This window comes from Hevea brasiliensis, chromosome 8 (assembly GCF_030052815.1).
Source record: "Hevea brasiliensis isolate MT/VB/25A 57/8 chromosome 8, ASM3005281v1, whole genome shotgun sequence".
NCBI lineage: Eukaryota > Viridiplantae > Streptophyta > Magnoliopsida > Malpighiales > Euphorbiaceae > Hevea > Hevea brasiliensis.
The window spans coordinates 93,987,439-94,003,433 of NC_079500.1; the positions used below are offsets into that span (position 1 = coordinate 93,987,439).

At 33.2% G+C, this 15,995-nt stretch overlaps 2 protein-coding genes across 2 annotated transcripts; both read left to right on the plus strand.

Annotated features, from left to right (window-relative positions):
* Positions 1-4,541: 4,541 nt before the first annotated feature.
* LOC131182158 (receptor-like protein 46) lies at positions 4,542-5,353 on the plus strand. Its single transcript, XM_058150820.1, has 2 exons — positions 4,542-4,707; positions 5,115-5,353. The coding sequence occupies exons 1-2, from the start codon at positions 4,542-4,544 to the stop codon at positions 5,351-5,353; spliced, it is 405 nt and encodes a 134-aa protein (XP_058006803.1).
* Positions 5,354-15,834, plus strand: LOC131182159 (SAC3 family protein A-like). Its single transcript, XM_058150821.1, has 6 exons — positions 5,354-5,597; positions 13,534-13,652; positions 14,241-14,342; positions 14,820-15,314; positions 15,423-15,563; positions 15,694-15,834. Exons 1-6 carry the CDS (start codon positions 5,354-5,356, stop codon positions 15,832-15,834), a joined length of 1,242 nt encoding a protein of 413 aa, XP_058006804.1.
* Positions 15,835-15,995: the final 161 nt, after the last annotated feature.

Below are 15,995 nucleotides of genomic sequence, written 5' to 3' on the forward strand. Positions count from 1 at the left end.
TTATATTCGGAGGTTTCGTCTGCCCCAAAAACTCCATGCAATTGCCGAAAGCTGGAGAATAACTTGTGAAGAACGCATCTGCAACATTGAGAAAAACTAATCTCCGAAATTCACAGAAGTGACCTGAGAAAAATCAAAACCCTTTTAACCCCCAACAGGCCGCAGTACTAGAACACTTTGACAACACATGCACAGAATCTTCAGGCTCACCATAAAATAAATATCCAATGTCAAACTGCAGGTCACATTGATGTAAACACAATTTAGTTAGCAACACATCACGGCATGCTCTCCACCAGAATTTTTTTAATTTTAGGAGGAAGAGCAATCTATTCCAACGACCCGGAATTGCCCCATTCGCCTGAGATCTGAGCGAAGAGCAACCACGATGGTAAGCCGACTTAACCGAATAAATTCCACCCCCATCTATCAGACCTGCTGAAATGACTAATTGGAATTTGACAAATTAGATCCACATCGCGTTGCTGGAAAATGCCTTGTAACGAAGCCAATTTAGAAGAGAATCCATTCTCAGACGATAAATCCCGAACACATAAAACCTTCAAACCTGGAACCAGAAAAGAATCAACCCAGAAATGATGATCATCAGGCAACCACGAATAATCCCAAACTCGAATAGAGTTTCCATTCCCAACACTCCATCTAATTCCATGTTTTAATAACATTTGAGAATGCTAAATGCACTTCCAAACAAAACTTGGATTAGACCTGCAAGAAGCCTCCAAGAACTCTCCCGTAAGGAAACATTTAGCTTTAAAACATCTACATAGAAGAGATTGTGGATCAGAAATAAATTTTCAACCCTGCTTTTCCAACATGGCAATTATAAAACAGTGAAAGTCTCTAAAACCCGAGAATTATAAGATGTAACTGTGATTCCATATAAAATAATCTATCCAATTAAAATAATATACAGATATATAAGTGGATCCTACAGAAGTGTAATCACTATACAAATTTTTTTTTTCAATTGATTATAATATTTTATAAGGGAGAGCAATTTTCGGTTTAAATCGAAAAATCGAACCGAACCGATTTAATTCGGTTCAATCGGTTCGGTTTTAAAATTTAATCGGTTTGGTTCGATTTATAATTTTGATAAATTTCGGTTAATCGGTTTGGTTCGGTTATTTTCATAAAAAAATCAAAAAAACGAACCGAACCTAAATTATTAATATATATAGGAAATAAAAAAATCGAACCGAATTGAATCGAACCGAATCGAACCGAACCGAAATCAAAGAAAACCAAACCGAACCTTAAGATTTTTGAGTTTTGATTTCTATTTTTTTTTTGTTTTTATGTTTTTATTATTTAGATTTAATGTTAAAAATATGAAATTTTATAAATTTTGGTTTGATCGGTTTAAAATCAAACCGAATCGATATTTATCGATTTGATTCAGTTCGATTTTATCTTATTAATCGGTTTGGTTCGGTTTTTAAAGTTTTTGACTTTCGGTTTTCAGTTTTATCGGTTCGATTCGGTTCGGTTCAGAATCGAACCGACCTTTTGCACACCCCTAATATTTTATGTATTAATTTTACTTACATGGAATTACCGTCCCACTATAAAATTACTCTGGAAACTCAATCCACCATCCTCCTTTTTAAAACATAACCTCTTCCAAGCAAACTAATGAATATCATATCTTTATCATTAACATATAATAAACTAATTATATTCAAATTTAATTTTTATTATAAAAATAAAGAGAAATAATTTATAATTTATTATTATATAACTTAATTAGTTAATAAATGAATAACATAACTTTAAATTTAAAAAAAAATAATAATATTACTAAAATAGATAGTTAAGCTTGAAGAATTGGAACAATTGAGGAGTTGCTTTGTCAATATTTAATTATTTACGACCGTATATGGTAATATGCATAGAACTTATAATCTAAAATTTTTAATACGCTAATTTATAATATTATTATGCATCATGACATTATATATATTATTTATTGCATTATATGTTATTTTGATGTCTAAATATGTTATCTCGATATTATTTATTATTTTAACATTATGTACAAAATGATGTTCATATATATATATATGAAAAAGAACAATTTAAATTAATACAATAAATATGAACCGTATTTTCTAAAAATATTTTTTAAAACAATATTTTTCATAAAAGAAATAGTCTTAGATTAATATTATTCTTATACATAAAGAAGAAGAATTTAGATTAATAAAATAAATTTTTTTTCAATAGATAAAACACATGCACATATGATGAATTAGTGACAAGAATGAATCGCTAATAAAATCATAATCAATTTGAATAGAATTCTTATTTTTATATAACCCATGCGTTGAACACATCAAACTCACTCTAGGACGTCAATGTTTATTTTCTCACAAACCATTTCATTCGCTATTATAAAATAATAATTTGGAAAAGTGACTTTCTTAATTTCCATCAAACTTTAGAATCAAAAAGTGTCTGCCTTCATCTCTATGATACAGTAGCTAATAAAAGAAAATCATTATATCAAAAAGTTTAAGTTTTATCTATAATTTTTAATTTTCATTATTTTAATTAAAATGTAAAAAATGCTGTGATTGTATTTCTTTTATAAAATTCCATTTGTTTGTGAAAAATATTTTTTTAAAAAATATTTTTTATATTTTTTAATATTTAGCACACTCAATTAAATAAAAAATATTTTTTTATCAAATGAAAATACTTTTTATTATCAAAATTTGAGATTTGAACTGTAATTGTAAAGAGGAATAGTGTGTCTTTCACTTGTTTTTAATTAAATATAAGCAAATAAATTATAAGAGAGGATCATTTCATAAGTTGTATAATTAAATAAATAATTTGTCTCTTTGCAAATATAATAATGGGTTATAAGAAACTTATTTTAAACGACATTCCCCCAAACCCACGCAACTAATTAAAGAAATAATTGAAGCAAGAAACATGTTCTTGGCTGTGGATGGGAGTGTTTAATCGGTAACGTTGAAATTTGAAAAAGGTGGCGTCAACTGCAGAAAAGGAAGCCAATGGTGTCAAGAACTAAAGATTACAAGTATGCATGGAATTGTTAGAAGGAAGTGCAATCAACATAAGAATGGCCAAACTAAGCTTTTTGTTTGAACCCTTTTCCATATTCTTCTTCGTCGCGCGTTCTCTTTGTTGTCCTCCATATCAGAAAGAAGCCCTCCGCCATTTCAAATTTCTGTTACTTGGAAACTCTTCCTTTCCATATTCTTCTTCGTCGCCCGTTCTCTTTGTTGTCCTTCTTTATCAGAAAGAAGCCCTCCGCCATTTCAAATTTCTGTTGCTTGGAAACTCTTCCTCCATTTCTAACATGGAGCTTTATGGGAATGACAACTTCACTTCTGATTGCTGTCAGTGGGGACTAGTAGGCTGTACTTCGCAAAAGGTTACTCATCTTCACTTGTCTGGGCTCATTCCCTCACTAGACTTGAAAAAAGTAGTGACATCTGATGTTTTAGCTCCACTCTTTCACTTGCAAACACTCATTTCACTAGACATTTCTAAAAATGATATACATGGTGAAATCCTGAGAGTTGGGTTTGCCAATATAAGTAGCCTTGAATACCTTGACATGGATGGAAATAGTTTCAATGGCTCCCTTCCTCCCCATTTGTTTTCTTTATGGCATCTGGCGACAATCAATTTGGATTATAACTTAATCCATGGATCGATTCCTACACAGATTGGAAACCTCTCTAATTTGGTTGCGATGTCACTTTACAGTAACAAAATTTCTGGAGCAATTCCACCATCGCTATTCCATTTGAAAAGGTTAGGGTTTTTGAATTTGGGACGAAATTTTCTCAACATGGAGTTACCAGCTGAGACTGGCAACCTCTCCAACATAGAATATCTGTTCTTAGATAACAACAATTTGTCCGGAGAGATCCCTTCATCAATTCGAAAGATGGAACAATTAAAATGTCTTGATTTAGGAGATAAATTTGTTATCTGGTGAGATCCCAACATGGTTGTTCAATTTCAGCACACTTTCACTATTGAATCCTGTGGGAAACAAACTTGTTTTGAGAAATGTGAGAATATCACCGAGGAGCATGTTACACAGACTATCATTGAGATCTTGCAATCTTGCAGGGCAAATTCCCATTTGGATTTCCAACCAGATCAAGCTTTTTTTCTTGGACTTGGGTGATAATAACCTTGAAGGAACCTTCCCTTAATGGTTAGCTCAAAGTGATCTTTCAGGTTTGCTTTTATCAAATAACAAGATTTCAGGTTCTCTGCCACCTCACTTATTTCAATCTCAGTCTCTTAATGTCCTCGTACTTTCAAATATAACTTGTTAGGATTATCGCCAGATACTATAGGTCAAGCCAATGAAATGAGGATACTCATGTTGTCAGGTAATAATTTCTCTGGATCAATTCCTACATCCATCTCAAATATGCTTGAACTGGGTGTTGCTGGACTCGTCAAGCAATAGATTTTCAGGCAATAAATTTCCAATATTTAATCAAAATTCATCATTGCTTTATATGGATCTTTCATCCAATAAACTATCTGGTCAGGTCCCTACGACTTTTCCTTTGGGCATAAAAGTGCTTGTGTTAAGCCAAAATGAGTTTTCTCATGTCTTGCCTCAAAACCTCTCAAATTTCAACCAGCTTTATTACCTTGATCTCCGTGGCAACAACATTGGAGGTGAAATCCCAAATTTTCTCTCACAGATGTCTTCTCTTCAAATGTTGAATTTTAGAAATAATTCGTTCGAAGGCTCAATTTCAATTAATTTATCAAGTCTTAGTGCTCTTCAAATACTTGATCTCTCTTGCAATAATAACCTTAGCGGAATAATCCCACATACTTTAGGAAATCTTTCGGGGATGGTCAATCATCATGACTTCTCATCAAGTATCTCTTCAAGCATCATAAGTCAAATTAATATCTTTCCTAACACTGGGTTTTTGATTCATGCAATTACGGTAGCAAATCAAACTGTTTTGTTATTGCGTAGTTTGGAAGTCTTCTGGAAGAAGTCAAAGCGAAGTCTACCAAATAAAAACCTTCAACTATACGCTTTTTTGACTTGTCTAACAATCAATTATCAGGTGAAATTCCTGACAGTTTAGGTGGATTGAAAAATTTGAAGTCAGTGAACTTATCACAAAACAAATTCTTTGGAAGAATACCTTTGAGTTTTGGTGATTTGGAAAGCTTAGAAAGCTTGGATTTATCACACAACAATCTCTTTGGTGAAATTCCTTACACATTGGCAAATCTCTTTGAGCTGAGTTACTTAGACTTGAGTAAAAATAAATTGGAGGGTTGCATACCAGGTGGTCCTTAGATGGATTGGTTGAATGACCCAAATTCTTATGCCAACAACATTGGATTGTGTGGAATGCAATTTGAAGTATCATGTGGGAAGTTGCCTTCTGAACCAAAGCTAAAAGATGGAAAGCTCAAGAAAAGCAAGAGTTGGGAGACATGGTTTTCATGGGAAATGGCAGTGATTGGATATCCTTCTAGCTTTTTGTCAACAGTTTTCGTTATGTATGTCATTGGCTACTTTAATATTATACCACAGCCAAGTAGGAGAAGAAGAAGAAGATGCCTTGTTAGGCATGGTCTTTTTGGTTTTTAGGCATTTGATGTATGTTTTTCTTAATTTATGCTGTTATAAATAAAGACTTGTAAGGTCTTCATGCTCTGCCCTTAGTTATTGCAACAGCTGCTCCCTTGTTTCCTTTGTTATCTCTGCAGATTGTTCCCTTTTTGTTTTTGTATGTTATGTATTTTCTACAAATTTTTTCATTTAACATACCCACCACACCTAGGTTTAAGTTTACGTTTAGAGATGAAAATAGGTAAAGTACCCATAAAAATTACTATATTCGAATCAAAATCTAATTAACATTTTCAATAACCAAATCCATCTCGAATCCAATTAAATATTACCTCAATTACCCACATATTTGTATAATAAATTTATGATGGATTTAGTTTAAACAAGAATTTTGCACCTATTATATATAAGATTATAATTTCTGATTGGCTAGATTTATAAATTAATTTATACATAGAAGAAATTTCCTAACTTCTGTGGTCTCATTCCCACACTAAACTTGAAAATTGTAGTAAAATGGGATGTTTTAGATCCACTGTTTTCACTTGCAAACACTTATTTCACTCCACATTCTAAAGAATTCTGTTCTTGAACTGTTAATCGTGTTGTGACTTTTTTTTTAAAAAGAAATTTTTTTAATAAAAGCTTCAATAATTTAAATTAATATAATAAATTCATATAAACCGTAATTAATGCAATATTTGGTTTTTCACAAATCAATTCATAAATCATTATAAAATAATAATTTGTATCTTCCAATCAATAACCCAGCTTTGGCAAAGTGTATGCTTTAATTTCTTTCCATCGAACTTTAGAAAGTCGATTTAGGAAACATTCTTTGATGACTAATTTATGTACATAAAGTAGCCTAATTAAATGAAGAAAGTGAGATAAATGTTCAGAAATTTCTTCTTACATTAGGCTCTCTTTGTTACGCGGAACTTAATATTAATGAAACAAGTAACAACTTATTAGAAAATTTTAATTTGGAATTTAAAAGTATTGTGGAATGATTCTAAAATTAAGATGTGATAATTAAAAATATTTTTTTAATATTTTAAAAAAAAATTGTAATAGTATCTCATTTAATTTGGTTGTTTAATTTAAGGTATAGCAATAGGTTAAATATTAAAATTATTTTTTGAAGACAAAAAAGAAATTTTTAGATAGAAACCATAATTTTAAATTATATGTCAATTTCTAATTAGGTGGGCATATACAACTGGGTGCATATAAGAATTTCCCTAATTTTAAAAGAATTTTCCCAATTTTAAATGTAAACATGAATTGGATGAATAGTTGATTTGGATTTCCAACCCGACCAAGCTTTAGTTCTTGGACTTTTTCTGATAAGCAAAATCTTATTAAGGATAATAAAATGTCATGAAAAACTTAGCCTCGTAACCAATAGGCTAACCCCGTAAAACCAACCTAGGAGATTGCATGGTAAGTGAAAAAACTTGGACCTGAATTACATTGAAGCAAAGAACATACAGACCAAGATCATCAATAAGACAAAAAGAGCAAAAAATGCAACAGATCAACAGTCTAAAGAATGCAGCAAATCGAAATCCAAAGCATACAAAGATCAAGCAGGCTAAAGCTAGTGGCATCAAGCCAACAAATAACCAAACCACACGAGAACCTGCTGCACAATCTATCAAATGAGGAGAAGTAGTGACCATCAACCAGAATATGAAAATCCAAAACCAGAGGCGCCAACAATGAATCAAAAAGAAAGCAAAAAAGGATGCAGCTGAAAAGCACGCAAAGAAGATTGATCCAACTAATTAAGAGCCTCCCAAAACAGAAGCTAAAATACAAACCAATCCAACCAGATGAAACCAAACTTCTATAACAAGGCAACGAAATCCTGAAACTGAGACACCCCTGCTTTGGCTAAAGAATCCGCTACATTGTTACCTTCTATAAGTGTGTGATAAAGGAAACAGATAGCAAAGATTCTTGAAGACAAGCAATTCCATTTAAAATTGATGATAATCTCCAAAGAGCGCTATCCGAATTGAGAACCCAAGGGAGTGTAGTTGTCGAATCTAATTCAACAATAATACTAATAATGTTAGAACATAGGTGTGAAGTAGCAGATAACAAATCCAAAGCCTTTATTTCCTTGGCTCTGCTTTATTAGAATCAGCCATGCCAATAGGTTTAGATAAAATCCATAAAAAGTAACCCATAGAATCACCAAGAACCCCGCCAATAGTCGCAAGACCAAGCTTCTCCAAAGAAGATCCATCAACGTTTGCTATCTGGAGGCAACCATTGAATAAAGGGACGAGATAATAATTAGCCTATAAATAAGTCTCTCTCAATGGTTTGGTGAAAGAGTGGTTAAAAATTTGGTTCTATAGAATAACAAGTTTTCTAAAATCTTGACAAGATAATTTTTTATTATTAAATTATGCCCTAATAACCTAAAAAATCCTAAATTTTACACATTTATTTTTTTAAATCTATCTTATATTTATTTGTTTATTAAGCCAGACCCTTATTAATGCCACTGTTGTAATGTTGATCAGTTTTGCCTTGTAAAAGTGTTTTTTTTTCTTTTTAATATTTTTATTCACCTTTTTCTTCAAAATGAAAAGAAAAATGAAAATTTATTAGGATGAATCTTCTCTCTCATAACTTGATATGAATACACTAGCAAATTAAAAATTTTTTAATTTAGATTTTAAAATTATTTTTTGAAATGATTACTGTTAGAATTATGACTCAAAATCCTAATGGGATTTGGAGAGAGATCTTTTTCTAATTTGATTGAGAGAAATATTTCTCAATAGGATAGAGGAATATTTCCTATAATGAGTAGAACTCTTATTTTAGTGTTATTCCTAAATTGAGTAGGACTCCTAATTAGATAAGGATTGAGGAAATTAACACTATAAATAGGAGAATGATGGAAAAGATTATTTGGCTTTTGGCCATTGAAGAGAGTGGCTTTCAGTCTATGGAGTGAGGCCGTCACCCATTGTAGAGAGGGGCTTTGTCAATTGCTAAGGATTTGGCTCAGCCCATTGACAAGGGGCACTTGCTCATTGCAGTGGAGAGAGGTTTCGGCCTAAAGTAGGTAAGGACATAGAATTCAAGAGGAAGGAATTCTTGTCTATTAGTGAGAGGGCTCTTGCCCATGTGTAGTGTTGTAATAATAAATATATTGGGTTATGTCTAGAGGAGATTAAGAGGGACTAACTAATATATTTACTATGAGCAGTTTTATGTTGTATGGGTTCTCTTAGGTGTAATTGGGTTGATGGGTAGTATAACTATGAGCTTGTGATGATGATTTATTATTGTTGATAGTGAAAGATGGCATGCCCGTAGATGTAGCCCTATGTTGTGAGGATGAACCACGTAAATATTGGTATTTTATGTGTTTGCTTTGTCTCTTTGCAGTTTACACGCTTCATGATGCACAACAAATTGGTATCAGAGCATGGGGATGATCTTGGTGAGTTTGGTTGAAGGTGGAGCTGTTGCGACATGTAGAAAATCGCACATGCAATAATGGTGGTGGCCAAGAATTTGAGGTATGCAATGGTTGATAGATTTTGAGTCAAGGTGGAGATTGTTAGAATTATGACTTAAAATCCTAATGAGATTTAGAGAGAGATATTTTTCTAATTTGAGTGGGAGAAATATTTCTCAATAGGATAGAGGAATATTTCCTATAATGAGTAGAATTCTTATTTTAGTATTATTTCTATATTGAGTGAGACTCCTAATCAGATAAGGATTGAGGGAATTAACACTATAAATAGGAGAATGATGAAAAAGGGTATTTGGCTTATACCCATTGAAGAGAGTGGTTTTCAGCTCATGGAGTGAGGTTGTCGCCCACTGTAGAGAGGGGCCTTGCCAATTGCTGCGGATTTGGCTCTGCCCATTGATGAGGGACTTTTGTCCATTGCAATGAAGAGAGGCTTTGGCCTAAGGTGAAGAAAGGACATAGAATTCAAGAGGAAGGGATTCTTGTCCATTGGTGAGAGGGCTCTTGCCCATATAGTTGAAGACACCCTTTATGGTGTAGTGTTGTAATAGTAAATATATTGGGTTATGTCTAGAGGAGATTGAGAGGGACTAACTAATATATTTAGTATGAGCAGTTTGATATAATGTGGGATCTCTTGGGTGTAATTAAGTTGATGGGTAGTATAGCTATTAGCTTGTAATTGATGATTTATTATTGATAATAGTGGAAGATGGCATACCCGTAGATGTAGCCCTATGTTGAGAGGGTGAACCACGTAAATATTGGTATTTTGTGTATTTGTTTTATTTTTTGTAGTTTACACGTTTCTATAGTGCACAACAGTTCCAAAATTATTTTTAAAATTATTTTTTAATTTACATGGTATGCAAAGAAATGAGAGATTTTCGAGTTCCTAAAACCTTTCATTTTTGTTTAGAAAATTCTCTGATTTTTAAAATAAAATTTTTGAAAGCTTTTTAAAATCTCTAAAAATCTTTATTTTCTAACTAATCAAATCGATGAATTAAAAAGATTTATTTTTAAAAACTTCAAACAATATTAAAAAATAATATTTATTAAATAATAAAAAAATTATAAAAGTTGAAAAATAATTAAAAAAACCTTTCTATAAAATTTTACTTAAATGTTACTTTACCTACTTCCAGGTTAGATATTAAAATTATTATTATTATTTAAATTTAACTTAATTCTTTCAAAAAAAATTATTTATAAAAAAATTGCATATCAATTAACTTAACATATTCTTTTTATCATTGTTTTCGTTTGTAGCATAAATTAAAACTACAGAAAAGGAAATTTTACAAAGTAAAAAAAATATTAAAAAAAAAACAAATGATACACAAATCTAGAGAATTTACTCTTTGGGATCCCAAATTTGGCCTCCCATACATGGCTTACCTCTTGGATTTATTGTAAATGAACTAAACAAATAATATGGAGAATCCCTCTCCTAAAGATCGAATCATTAACATAGAAATCCAAAAAAAGTTAGCAAAATTTTCGTTATTGGACTTGAGTGATAATGATCCAAAAGGAAACTCTCCCTCAATGGTTAGGTGAAAGAGTGATTAAAATTTTGATTTTAGCAAGTTTAAATTTCTAGCTTTTTAAATTGTAATTAATATATACTGCACTTACTCTCAGCACTTAGGTACTTTTATCTCCTCCTTCCTATGGGATCGGTTAGTCATTAATACATTTTAACTTTTTTCAGTCATGACCCTTTGTCATTGCACAAAAAAATGCAAATCATTTTTTAAATAGATATAATGGATTTTGGGTGCTAACAACTAACCCATTATGCATATTGTTTCTGGAAGATGACAAAGAAAACATGTCACATCCATTTTTTCCTACTAAAGATAGGTTTGACATGAAAATTGTTATATTTATAATTAAACCCTTATCAAGATAATCATAAATTCTTTAAATATGGTACATATATTAGAAAGAAAATGCCGTGTTAGATTGGTTACTCAAAACTCTAGTAGATTTTGAGAGACATTTTTCTAATTTAATTGGAAGAGATATTCCTTCGTAAAATGGAGAATTATTTCTTAAATAGACTAAAACTCTGTATTATAGTGTCATTTCTAAGTTGAGTTGGATTCGTAATTAGATTAGGATTAAAGGACTAATACTATAAATAGGAGTATTATTGAGAGGTTATTTGGCTTTGCCAATGATGAGAGACTCTTGCCCATTGCAGTCTCATGAAGAGAGAGAGATTTTAGCTTAAGGTGAAGAAAGAACATAGTCCAAGAAGAAGAGACTATTATCCATTGCAGTCCCATAGAGAGAGAGGCTTCGATATAAGATGAAGAAAGGGAATAGTCCAAAAGGAAAAAAAACTATTATGCATTGCAATCCCATATAGAGAGGTTTCAGCCAAAGGTGAAGAAAAGTGTTGTAACAAGCATACAAATCTAAAGCACACACACAAATCGCACAATCACACAGTATTAAAAAGAGAAGAAAAATAACACAGGATTTAACGTGATTCAACTGTAAGGTCTACGTCCACGGGCAAAACAAGAGAAAAAGTTCCACTATGATGAAAAGAGAAAGATACAATCAATCAAAACTCTTAAACCCTAACCTCAGTCTGTTTCCTGAATATCTTACAACTTTATCGCAAAGGATAGAATATTGCAATATTTATATTAGTCCATATCGCGGGGTCGTTGCCCCTCATCCCCAAGGAGATCAGTGGTGGGCTTTAGGCATAAGCTGTCACTTTTTTTTTTTTTTTATCCCAATCAGGTCGTAGCCCGAAACTTTTGAGTCGGGTCACAGTTCGGGTCCATGAAAAAATATATCCAATTTTCAAGCCACAAAAAATAATAATTCTTCCCCTTGGCTTGAATTTCCTCTATCATCAACAAAATAACCGCAAAAACACTCTGTCTTGCCATATGACCTCGTAAGGGCATTACTGAGCACTACAAACACCAACCAAGTCTAGGCAATGCCTAAACTTGTTGACTGGGACTCCCTTGGTCATCATATCTGCTGGATTATTATGTGTAGAGACTTTCTGTACAACTACAGTCCCTTGAGATACAATGTCCCGTATGAAGTGATATCTGACATCAATATGCTTAGTTTGCTCATGGTACATCTGATTCTTTGTGAAATGTATTGCACTCTGTCTGTCACAAAATATTGTTGCCTTGTTCTGTATCAACCCAAGATCACCTACCAAACCTTGTAACCATAAAACTTCCTTTACTGCCTCTGCTAAGGCCATATATTTAGCCTCTGTGGTAGACAAAGCAATCAGAGCTTGCAATGTTGCCTTCCAACTGATAGCACTTATAGAAAGAGTAAACAAATAATCTATCAAAGATCTCCTTTTATCTAAGTCCCCTGCAAAATTTGAATCCATATAGCCAATAACTAAATCACTCATCTTGGCCCTGTCAAATGTTAAACCAACATCTGTAGTACCCTTCAATTACCTCAAAATCCATTTCACTGCCTGCCAATGCTCTTTCCCAGGACACGCCATGCATCTACTCACAACACTAATCGCATGTGCATTGTCAGGTCGGGTGCATACCATAGCATATATGATGCTACCAACAGTACTCGAATAGGGAACACTAGACATGTGCTCCATCTCCTCATCTGTTTTTGGTGATATGTTTGCAGATAACTTGAAATGGGCAGCAAACGGAATAGTCACAGGCTTAGCATTATTCATGTAGAAACGATTAAGGACTTTCTCAACGTAAGCCTATTGAGACAAGAAAAGCTTCCCAACACTTCTATCCCTGGTAATTTCCATTCCCAATATCTTCTTTGCAGCACTCAAATCTTTCATCTCAAACTCATCACTCAACTGCTTTTTGAGAATGTTAATTTGTGACATGCTTTTAGCAGCAATAAGCATGTCATCCACATACAACAACAAATAAACAAAGGAATCATTTGAAAGCTTCTTATAATACACACAACTGTCATATGAACTACGATTAAAACCATTACAAACCATGAATGTATAAAATCTTTTGTACCACTGCCTAGAGACTGCTTTCTGACCATATAAAGATTTCTTAAGCAAGCAAACACGATTTTTCATACCGAATGACAAATCCCTCAGGCTGACTCATATAAATTTGCTCATCCAACTCACCATGCAAAAATGCTGTCTTCACATCTAGTTGCTTAAGTTCTAGATCATAAAGAGCAACTATAAATAGGATGGACCAATCAATAATACTTCTTTCTTAACAAGCAATGAATGAGCACATGCACATACATTAAAAGATACATGAATTTGAACTGAATATAAGACACCACATGAGCAAATTTGGATGTTTATGTGAATGAACAATAATTTTTGAAATTTTTATATAATATAATTATGATTAATATTCTATAGATGTTCCAGACTTGTCAATTTTTTCAAGATTAAGTTCTTGCATTGCCACTTTTACTGTTGCTCCTACCATTCTTGATGTTGGACAGCTTGCAAGGCTGGTTATCCAGGCTAGATTTGGGGTTTGTTAAATGGCCTCAATGAGTAGAAAACTATGTAAATAGCCTGAATTTATAACCAAGAGTACCTAGGCAGTAAACTTGCAGAAGGAAAACAGATCGTAGGGGTGTTTGCAGTGTAGTGAAGGTAGTGTCAACAGTAAACAAGGTTTTAGGCTTCACAGCTAAGCTTCCTTGGGCTTCATGCCTGCCCTGGGTTCCATGGGCATCACACCTAACAATCCAAGAGCAACAAATGCAGGAAACTTTTATTGTCTAAAAACTTATTAAGATTATAAATATAGGTATTCATAGACTTAAAACTAATACTAAGCGTCTAAGACATGGGACTCCAAAATCAGTCCAAATCCACATGGGGTTGCACTTACCCCTGCAGTAGCTCTTTGGCTTTGCCAATGGGGTTATATTTGCTCGAAGTTGTTTCAAGAAAGTTGCATTATTTGCTTGTCCACTCATTTATTTTATTGATCTTCACTAACAGGATTTTCTGATACATTCTCACATGTAATTTCTTTTTATTCTTGCTTTGGTGGTGCTTTATTTTGTTTTTTGGTGCCACTTGTATCAAGTATTTCTCTTCGTTTTGCCTAGATTATTACTAAGGCAACTGCTGATGGTGCACTTCACACTCGAGACTGGGATACTGAGCCTCTTTTTCCATTACCGGACCCTGATTTTGCCAACAAGGAGTATGTATTCTGTCTGTCTTTTTTTTGTTATTCCGTGTTTCTCTTCATTCTTGTGGCTTTAATTCTTGTAATCTAGGGTCTGTTGACCACTTTGGAATTATTAGGATTGATAATATAATACGCACATTGTTTGGATTCCAGTAATACAAATTTGCTACATTTATGTTGGCTACAGGAGCTCACAGTCTTCAATTCCTGTTCTGTCATTAATGAAGTATAAGAGTCCAAGCAAACGATCCAAAAGTAGGTGGAGCCTTTACCTGAGGAGAAGTTGGTTGAAAAACTGTTACTGTCAGTAATGATGATGTAAAATATGGTGGTTGGGATGGAAAGGTATACATTTTTATTTCCTCCTCTTCTCATGTGTAGTTATAGTGTGAAGGTAGCTAAATAATCCACTTCTGCTTCTGGATTTTGTATTGTAATCAATTAATGTTCTTTAAATCTGGTTTTGATTTAGTAATCTTGTCTCACCATACAGCCTTTAATTGGGAATTCTGAGAGCAAGGTTGATGCTTTCAGTGACCTCAAGTTCTCTTTATCGGAGCAGAAAACTCTGAGTAAGGGTTCCCAGAGGCCACTCAAGAAGCAGCGTATTGCTGATGCTTTTAATAGTGCCGAAAATGGCAATGCATCAAGTGATAGTGATAAGGAACAAAGTTTAGCAGCTTATTATTCTGGTGCAATAGCGCTTGCAAATTCACCTGAGGAAAAAAAGAAACGTGAAAATCGCTCTAAGCGTTTTGAAAAAGTACAAGGGCATCAATCAGAAATTAATTACTTCAAACCAAAAAATGCTGGAGCTGGAAACCTGTACAGTAAACGGGCTAGTGCCTTGATGCTTTGCAAAAACTTTGATGATGGTGGAAGCAGGGCTGTTGAAGACATTGACTGGGATGCACTAACTGTTAAAGGGACCTGCCAGGAAATTGAGAAACGTTATTTGCGACTCACTTCTGCACCTGATCCTTCCATTGTAAATATCAATGTCATATTTATATATATTTAGATTGCAAGGTCCAAGTAACAAATGGACTGTATATGAAATGCAACTATTTTGGCTAAAGTCTATTTTGTTTAATAGGTGAGACCAGAAGAAGTGCTAGAGAAAGCTCTGCTTATGGTTCAAATTTCTCAGAAGAACTACCTTTATAAATGTGATCAATTGAAGTCTATTCGCCAAGATCTAACCGTACAACGAATAAAAAATCAGCTAACAGTTAAGGTATGCTTGATGCTCTAATTTCAAAAGCTCATGATCTTTTCGATTAAAGCTTTTCTGATTTTAGTTGAGTGTGTGTATATCAGAACCTTGGTCTTTTCATAGTTTGCTCCTATATTTTACTCATTTTCAGGTGTATGAAACTCATGCTCGGTTAGCAATGGAAGTAGGGGACTTGCCTGAGTATAATCAGGTTGGTGGGTTTGTGCTATGGCTGAAAACCATTTTATTCTCTTTCAACTTCTGTATTGATGCATTGCTCATGCATCCATGAGTCTCTGGTCTTCTTCCTGAGATAGTCATTTTCTATTTTAAGTGCTAGCTCAGTTTCTTCTAAGGAATTAGTAGAGTCATTTTAAACGTGACATTACAGCTGGCAGTGGAGTGTATGTATGAAGAACTGTGTCTGTATGCCTCATTCAAGACCATTATAAT

Coding starts and splice junctions, on each gene's coding strand:
- LOC131182158 (XM_058150820.1), top strand. CDS start 4,542: ATGGATCTTTCATCCAATAAACTATCTGGTCAGGTCCCTACGACTTTT. Junction 4,708..5,114: donor CCGTGGCAACAACATTGGAG/GTGAAATCCCAA, acceptor ATCAATTATCAG/GTGAAATTCCTGACAGTTTA.
- LOC131182159 (XM_058150821.1), top strand. CDS start 5,354: ATGGATTGGTTGAATGACCCAAATTCTTATGCCAACAACATTGGATTG. Junction 5,598..13,533: donor TAATATTATACCACAGCCAA/GTAGGAGAAGAA, acceptor AATATTCTATAG/ATGTTCCAGACTTGTCAATT. Junction 15,315..15,422: donor CTGCACCTGATCCTTCCATT/GTAAATATCAAT, acceptor TTTGTTTAATAG/GTGAGACCAGAAGAAGTGCT.